Source organism: Spinacia oleracea, chromosome 3, assembly GCF_020520425.1.
Source record: "Spinacia oleracea cultivar Varoflay chromosome 3, BTI_SOV_V1, whole genome shotgun sequence".
Classification (NCBI taxonomy): domain Eukaryota; kingdom Viridiplantae; phylum Streptophyta; class Magnoliopsida; order Caryophyllales; family Amaranthaceae; genus Spinacia; species Spinacia oleracea.
Window position 1 is genome coordinate 137,176,565 of NC_079489.1, and position 9,407 is coordinate 137,185,971.

Below are 9,407 nucleotides of genomic sequence, written 5' to 3' on the forward strand. Positions count from 1 at the left end.
ATCATAACCTAACAGAATGGGCCTGAACCCTATCAAGCTTCTAAGCAAACTATTCAAAATCAGTCATTGCTCAAAAAAAATATATGATTCAAACAAACTGATTAATGGACCGCACACAACGGCCATTCTATGAACGCTCGTTCGCACATACATATCATCTTTTCTAAGTATCGAACATTTACGAACGCGTTCAAAAGAAAAAAGAAAAAGAAAACGAACGAACGAAAGAACAAGAGGCCAACTGTGTCATCAAGAAAGCTCGCCAGAAATTATTTTGAGCCTCCAGCGCTGGGCGCCGAAATCTTTAACGCCCAGGCATGGGCGCCGAAAATGATCCCAGACCCTCTCTGACTTCTATAGGGCCCTGCCATATTCATTTGACTTGAAAGTTGCCGATTTCTTTACTGAAAGTCGCACCTCACGGCTTTGTTAAGAGTAGCACACCACTACAAAGATCGCTCGCACTTACGAGCACAATCCCAAACACGATCAAGGACATTACAAAATACGTATCCCCAAGGAACCTCTTCAACAAGAAATGACCGTCAAGCACGAATGCTTGGGGGCTCGAAAGAAAATATATATTTCAAAAGAGAGTATGCAGGGTTAAAACAATATTCCCAGACTACGCTGTACGAAGCCCCGTGTTTGGGTAATCTCGAAAGGTAAAACCAGATTACGACCTCAAGACAAAAGGTCGCCGTTGATACTTATACATAGTCCCCTAATCAAGGACCCAGGTAGTGGCAAAATTGAGCCGTAAAGACTAGCTCAAAACCATGAAAGATGATGACCACGAGACAATGCTCCGTCTAAGCACGTTGTCAACCCACATTCAGGTTACAACTAAATCCGAGCATCCCTCGAAAGAATTTGCTCCTGCGAGAATGAATAAGAAAAGAAATTCTCAAAGAAATCACAAGAACAAATGAAATAGGGACTTGCCCACCTCAATCGGGCAAGATCGCGCCACGAACCGCACGAGTTCCAAATAGAAAAACGAATTCAGGGACGTCTATCCTCGGCGGACAGGACTCGCTCACCTTCAGCGGGCGGGGTCTGCGTCACTAGCCGCGCAGATCCTCAGTTTTCCAAAAATGAAATTTTCAAAATTCAAAATGAAACAGGCTCGCCATCTTCAGCCGGCGGGGTCTACGGCGCAAACCACGTAGGTCCTCATTTTCAAAAAATAAACACAAAACAAATTTCAAAATAGATTCGTCCACTTCTATCGGACGGGGTGTCCACCCTTAGCGGACAGGTTCGCCATCTTCAGCCGGCGGGGCCTACGTAGGTCCTTATTTTCAAATTTCAAAAACAGATTCGTCCACTTCCATCGGACGGGGTGTCCACCCTTAGCGGACAGGTTCGCCATCTTTAGCCGGCGGGGTCTACGTCACAAAACCGCGTAGGTCCTTATTTTCAAATTTCAAAAACAGATTCGTCCACTTCCATCGGACGGGGTGTCCACCCTTAGCGGACAGGCTCGCCATCTTTAGCCGGCGGGGTCTGCGTCACTAACCGCGCAGGTCCTTAATCACTGCAGCGATAACTTTTTCTGGTTTTTCGTTTTTTCCAAAAAAGAACGATGTGAGTAGCTTCCCTTTTTTCCAAAGATTGGTTTTCCGTTTTTCCAAAAAAGAACGATGTGAGTAGCTTCCCTTTTTTCCAAAGATTGGTTTTCCGTTTTTCCAAAAAAGAACGATGTGAGTAGCTTTCCCTTTTTCCAAAGATTGGTTTTCCGTTTTTTCCAAAAAAGAACGATGTGAGTAGCTTTCCCTTTTTTCCAAAATTTAAAAGAATGGTTTTCCGTTTTTTCCAAAAAGAACGATGTGCTGGATTTTTCTTCGTTTTACGTCCCATAAAAACAAGGGGGTTTTCTCGTTTAGCTAACCCTGAAAATGAGAGTCTTTAAAAACATTTTTACCTCGTGATAGCGCTTGGCCAGGCCCAATTACACTTTATAGCTTTGATTTCAAAAACATCCGTAGCTACTCCCAATGACAAAGTGAGGGAGTTTCTACGCCTCTTTAGATACTTCCAATGACAAAGTGAGGGAGTATTCTATACTATCCGTTGACAAATCCCAATGACACGTGAGGGATATGTCGAAATTTCAAGTGATGACCCTTAAGTCAAATGTTATCAATCGGGGCCTCGTGAGACCCTCGCAAAAACAGGTCACCATGGCTTGTGCAACGCACTCCGTCTAATACTTTGACCATCGTCTTACTCCAAGACTCAGTCAAAGTGGGGGCTAACTGTAGACACCTACTTTTGTCCCCATTCCCGAAAGGGAAGGTTCGATGATGAGAACATAAATCTCCACTTGACAACGCATCTCCTATAAAATAACGAATCTCAATTCCCCTTTTTATTTCACCCGAAACCTGCTATTTATGGAAACCTGCTAAAAATAGTAACTGCCGTAATGGGTAGTTGTTAAAAGTGGCAAGTCATAAAAGATAGAAACCTGTCAGAATTAGGTGTTGCACTCCAACATAAATCCTAAATGAGATAGAGATTATGAGAGAATCCTATTCCTAATATGATTAAAAAATAAGAGTCACGTATTAATTAAAATCCTAACGAGCCTAGAGTTCGTAACGGGCCCAGACGCATTCCGTCACCAGGTTAATACGCACTAAAAGAATCGATTAAGTCTCAAATACTCCGGATTCTAGGAATCCGAATCTGACTAAGAAAACAGCCCAGATCCTGTTTTCAACGCCTGGCTCTGGGCGCCGAAATCTTCGGCGCCCAGGCCTGGGCGCTGTAATTACCTGGGACGTATTCTTTCCTAATTCCTCGTGGATTAGAGCTCTACAATTCTATCTTTCCACAAACTCTTTTCTATAAATATAGCCCAAGTTCGACGTGAAAAAAAAAACAACACACAATTATTATTCTGAGTATTGACTCTAAACCCCTAAGCCTAAGCCTCACGCTGCAAAACTGATCACGCGTTCCGTCGCAATCGATCCATAAATCGAACAGAACGTATCCTGTCCTATAACTTGAGATTCGTTAAATAAAAGGAGAAATAGCAAAGTTAAAGTGGTTAGTTTCCTGAGAACCGTGACGCACCTCTCAAGGGTGCGTCGTAATGTGTCCCTTTTCTATGATTTAATTTCTTTCCTCGCCCTTTTATGAACTGTTAAACTAATTAAAACTGATTGTTCGATCACGCCTAATAAAGATAATATGTTGGGAAATTGGATTATCATGCTAGGTCCCTTAAAACAATCTAAATCAGATAACTCGATCGATCTAGTACTATATGTTGTATATTGTTAAAATCAACTCAGATTAGTTTAATAGTTAAAGCATGTCCCTTCAATTATTTATGCTGAGCTAGTAAGGATATCCTGCCTCTGGAGTTATCAAAGAGCGAGTACTCCTCTCGGTAGTTACAGTCCCCCGAACCCTCAATCTCTACCTTGCGGGTGTATGTTGAGAGATCCCCACACCAGGGATCACAAGGAAACCTACGGCCGTCGTGGTCAAACATAATTGCACTCCCTTTATGTCACGATAACCGGGTTTTGTCAGTTTTTCTCATTGTCATTAAAAACTGAATGGCGACTCCTATATTACTAGTCAATTGGGTGTAAAGTCACAGGAAATCCAATTACACTTGATTTGACAAAAAGAAACGTCACACCCACGAGGGACAAGGTCACGCATTAGCCTCGTGCTTTTTCGACCCCCTCACAGGTGGGAGACTGGGAGTTGGTGTAGAGCGGGATTTTAGAATATTTTTAGGCTAAAAAGTTTAGGTTAGCGGTGAAATAGATTTTCAGTTGTATGCCACGTGTTCATTTTCCACCATAGTGACGCTTTCTTTCGTCCCTATATATTTCCGCCACTGGAAGCGTCGAAATATGTAAAATGAAAATTTGCGCTCCCAAAGTTTTGCGACCCTCTCCCGTAGTGTCGAAGCAATTCCGTCTAAATTTGTATAGTTTTCTTGTAGTGGTTGGGATAGGTGTTTCGGGGTAGGGCGTAGGTGTTGGGGTTGGTTGTGGAGATGGGGCTGCTGTAGTTTGTGTAGGTGGTTGTTGGAAGACAATAGGTGATGGGGGAGTGCTGGGAGGCTGCTGCATTGGTTGAGTAGTTGGTGGTACAGTAGTAGGAAGTTCAAATGAACACCATTCATCCAAAGTGTCATCAGTAACGGGGGCGGAAGCATGAGTTTTAGAAAATGGATATATGTCTTCCACAAACCTTACCTGCCTAGAAGAGTAAATGCGGTGAGAAGATGGATCAAGACATAAGTAAGCATGTTGTGTAGGTGAATAGCCAATAAAAATTCAAGCAATGGACTTAAGGGCAAGCTTATGAGGAGTACAAGGCCTTAGCCAAGGGTAGCATAGACAACCAAAATTGTGAAGGTGATTGTACTTAGGAGGTGACCCAAATAATTTCTGATACGGAGATTGATTATGAAGAGATGCAGTAGGCATCCTATTAATTAGATATACAGAGGTAAGAATAGCATGAGACCAATACTTGAGGGGCATTGATGCATGAGTGAGGAGTGCTAAACTTGTTTCGACAATGTGTCTATGACGACGCTCCGCATACCCATTGTGTTCGGGTGTATGGGGCAGCGACGTAAGATGAGTGATGCCATTGTGAGCAAGATATGCAGCAATTTTTTCATATTCACCACCATTGTCTGAATAAAGAGTTTTTTTTTTCTGTTAAAGAAATTTTCCACTAAGGCTTTAAACTTAGGAAAAATAATAGCAGTGTCTGATTTATTTTTGATAGGATAGAGCCACACATATTTGGTGAAATGATCTACAAATACCACATAATATTTAAAGTTATCAAATGAATAAATTGGGGAGCACCAAACATCACTGTAAATAACTTTAAGAGGGGAGGAAGTGGAAAGAGTAGATAAACCAAATGGGAGTTTGTGACTTTTATTAATCAAACATGAATTACAATGCGAATCAGGAAAATGGGTAACTGCAAAACTAGATAATAACTGTTTTAAAATTGAAGTGGAGGGATGACCAAAACGATGGTGCCAATCAACGTTCTTGGTGATGGTGTAGATCCTAGGTTGAAAAGAAAAAGGTTGTGGCCACTCATAAACTCCATCTTTTGTTGGTCCTTGGAAGAGAGTCTCCCCTGTGTTAGGTTCCTTGACATAGAAGAAATAAGATGAGAATTCAATATTGACATTATTATCATGGCAAAATTGACGAATGGAAATGATATTTCTATGCATTGAGGGGATACAAAGGACAATAGATAGTTTAAAAGAATGAGATGATGTAGGGAGAAGAGTAGAACCAGTGTGTGAAATCGGAAGACCGGAGCCGTCGCCAATCACTATTTCATCTGTACCGTCATACGGAGCATGGTGAGAGAGGTTTGCCAGGTCAGTGGTGACATGATGACTTGCACCACTATCTAGCAACCATGTTGGAGTTACTTGAGAGGAGGAGGCTGCCTGGGCAGTGGCTACATGGGCCTGAGGTTGGCCATTGTTACGAGTTCCACGTGGTGGGAGATTGACAGTAGGATGAAGCTCCTTAAAGGTGGGACAATAGGCAAGTACATGTCCCCTCACATTGCACCACTGACATTTACCTTCAAATGGTTTGAAGTTTTTGGGAGGGTGTGTGGAGTTAGGATTTGCATTTTTTGGTGGTGGGTTGCTGCGGTTGTTGGTCCAGCGAGTGTTGGTATAGTTTGCCGTTGCCGGAAAAGCCACGGATTTCTTACGAGCAGCAGCATAAGCTCCTTGTTGATGAGCTTCTCATTAAGCTTCTCAAAGGATATTGGAGAGTCCCGGGCATGGACAGAATCAATGACAGATTGATAGTCCTCATCGAGCCCCTCAAGAACACGATCAGTCACATCTTCTTGAGAAATTTGTACACCCAAAAGAGCTAGTTCATTCACGGCTCGTTTGATTTTGTGCATGAACTCCTCGATAGATAGAGAGCCTTTGGAGATGTTGCGGAGTTGTGCCTTTAATTGCTTGACATGGCCGCGAGAAGGATTGGCATAGGTACTAACAAGTATATCCACGCTTCTTTGGCGGTAGTGGCTCGAGTGATGAGAGGGCCAAGGTTGGGACTGAGGGTGCCAGCCAGCGCACCAAACAAGAGTTTATCTTGACGAACCCAAGACATATAGGATGGGTTAGGGACTTGGTCGTCATCCTTGGTGATGGTTTTCGGGGGTGCGGGTTTTGAACCATCAACAAATGAGTAAAGGTCATAGCCAATGAGGAGAGCTTCAACCTGGGATTTCCATGAAAGGTAGGTTGAGGGAGTGAGTTTTTGAACGGAGTGGACATTCACCACTATGAGAGGGTTGGTTGGGTCACAGAGGTTGGGAATGCTGTTATGAGCGTCCATAGGGGAGATAGCTGAGGGAGATAGAAAGTAGGATAAAAAAAATCAAGGCTTGATACCATATAAGAGAATATAGAGATAAGAAAAGTTGTATTTATTCTCATTCACTGAAGCAATATTTATACAGGAGGATACATCAACGTAATTAGGTTTAGCTAACAAACTATGAGGGTAAATAGGAAGACTAAGTAAAAGATATGCTACTTAACAGAAGCTAAATACAAGGAATAAATATCTAAACAATAAGCATAAGATTTGACTTATTATACTTAGTTATTTCTATCAGTGGATACTTATTGGACACATATTACAATATTAGTCACTTTTTCAGATTTTTACTTTCGTTTCTCAATTCTTTCAAAGGTCAAATACGTGTTTGTAAGCCCAACAAACTCATTTTCAAAGCCTGAATTGGATGTCATCTTTTTGGAAGATGTTGATGAAGATAATATGGTCGAAGCATTTGATTTGGTTTAATTTGTAAGACTATTATTATTTGGTATATTTAAAGTTCCAGACTAGAACTTGTAACTCGTAAGACATTTGAGGTATGCTTGATACTGTACTCGTATGAAAATTTTAAGTGCTACTTCCATATGGAATGAATCTGTTAATTATATATATCGTGTCAGTTTGTGTACAGTAGCATTATTTACTTATTTGAATGTTGTTAATAGATTTAATTTCTTTTTGCATATTATACTATTAAAAATTACTATTTTATCCTTTTTGACGTATTATATTATTTTAGGATATTTTGTGTTTTACCACCTAAAAAATCCAAATTTGTGTTTTACCACCAAAAAATCTCAAACTTTTATATATCCACCTAGAAACAAAAAAAAATATTTTACCACATTTTAACATCAAATTTAGTGAAATCATTATAACGAGTATATGATTTCCCTTATAAAATTCCACGATATTTTTAAGAATGTTGTATAATGTAAGTTTATAATTTGATTTATTTTGAGATTTCATGTGTAAAAATAGGTAGTGAGAATTGTCCCACAGTACATTCAAATTTGTTAGTGTATTCTAAAATTTGGTCAAAGACAATGTGGAGAAATAACACCATATTTGACAGATACCAAAAAACATGAAAAACACACAAACACTCCGTAATTTTTTTTTATAAAAAAAACATATTGCTAAAGTCCTTATCCGTTAACTTATTATGTCTCACCCAACATAAAACAAAAAAAAGAATTATCAAAATTCTCCCCAAACAGCCGACTCATTAACAGAAAAAGCTGTTATAATTTCTTTCTTACTGTTTGTCATATAATCCACTGCTTCCATTCTTCTTCTGCATGCTTTGCCTCATTTCACTATCAACACTCTTTTCCCTCTTCATATTTAAACCCCACCTTCTCACAACCAAACACACCCTTAAAACTCCCTCTGTTTTTCTTTTCTACATCAAGACAAATCTCTCTCTCTTTCTCCTCTGTGTTTTTCTTTTTGCTTCCAGTTCAATTTTTGAAGGAAAAATGCCGACAGAAGCGGCGGAGAAGAGGGCGGTAAGGGCGCAACAGTCCGGTGCGCTTCTTCCACCGGTGGAGTTCCACGAACCACTTCCTTGCCCACGGTGTACCTCAACGAACACCAAATTCTGCTACTATAACAACTACAATTTCTCGCAACCGCGACACTTCTGCAAGTCGTGCCGCCGGTACTGGACCCAAGGTGGGACCCTTCGTGACATTCCCGTCGGAGGTGGTTCCCGGAAGACGGCGAAACGGTCGCGTACTTGCTCTGTTTCTTCCTCACCCACCTCTACTTCTTCCGCCCTCTCAATTGGGCCGATTCTTGACCACAATCCGTTTTCGCAAGCCCCTGTTTACGTTTCACTCTCTTCAACTACGGCAGGTGGTGGTGGTGGTGGTGGCGGTGGTGGGTTTACGTCGCTTTTGAGTGGTGGTGGTGGTGGGCCAGGGCTACTTGCTTTAGGTGGGTTTGGACTTGGGCTTGGGCTTGATGAAGTCGGGTTTGGGCTTGGACGTGGAGTTTGGGCTTTTCCTCATCATGAAATTGGCTCATATATGAATGGTGTTAATGGTGGTTGTGGTGTGGGTGGAGATAATGGTGGTGGTTGTGGTGGGGGTGGGGGTGGAGGAGAAGGAGGTGGTGTGAGTAGGAGTGACACGTGGCATATGGAGAGTGGTGAAATGGTTGGGTATGTTGGTGGTGAATATTTTACATCCTTACCAGACCTTGCTGCTATTTCTACATCAGGAAATGGTCTTAAGTGAGAATTTTCATTTCTCCCCATAATTCCCTTTTTCTAGAAAAGGGGAAAATATTATTATCTAATCTCTTTTTATTTATTATATTATGTTAATTAAGTTTAGGTTAGATTATGCGATTGGAAGGAGGGTTTAGCTTGTAGTTTTGATGGGGTTTAGGTAGATTAATGTGGGAAATTGGGTGATTAATGAGTAGTGTAATTGGACCTGCCATCAACAGCTTGAGATCATGGTGTGAGTCTAAGGTAGTGAGTTTTGGTTGTAATGGCTTTGTTTTCCATTAATATATCATAGCCTAGGTTTAATATTGTTACTCAATTGTTTCCTGGAATCTCTCTTTCTTAATTGTTTGAATGGTACGTATACGAGAGTACTATGTCCATTTGTCTTAATATAATGTTATTTGTTTTTCCCCCCGGAAATAATCGTCTCATTGTTTGGGAAGATGCAGTTAGAATGATACAAATTCTTTACATCATTCAGTATAGCTGTATAGGTTGTATGTCTATACTATATCTTGGTTACTCACTCCGTATTTATTTAAGAGATACACTTGATCGGGCACGGGTATTAAGAAAAAGAATTGAATGAAATAAAGTAATAAAAACAAGTGGGGTTGAGTAGATATTTTAATAAGAAAAATAAGTGAGGATCATGTCATTTTAGTGAGTGGGGGGTTGGGATGGGGTGTAGATATATTATTTAATTAGATGATGGGGTTGATAAGTTACTAAAAATGACAAGTGTATCTCTTAAATAAATACGGCCTGAAAAG

The 9,407-nt window shown here is 40.7% G+C and overlaps 1 protein-coding gene across 1 annotated transcript; it reads left to right on the top strand.

Moving 5' to 3' along the window:
- Positions 1 to 7,613: 7,613 nt before the first annotated feature.
- Positions 7,614 to 9,012, top strand: LOC110775548 (dof zinc finger protein DOF3.4). The gene has a single exon (XM_021980156.2). It carries the CDS (start codon positions 7,697 to 7,699, stop codon positions 8,636 to 8,638), a length of 942 nt encoding a protein of 313 aa, XP_021835848.1. The 5' UTR covers positions 7,614 to 7,696; the 3' UTR covers positions 8,639 to 9,012.
- Positions 9,013 to 9,407: the final 395 nt, after the last annotated feature.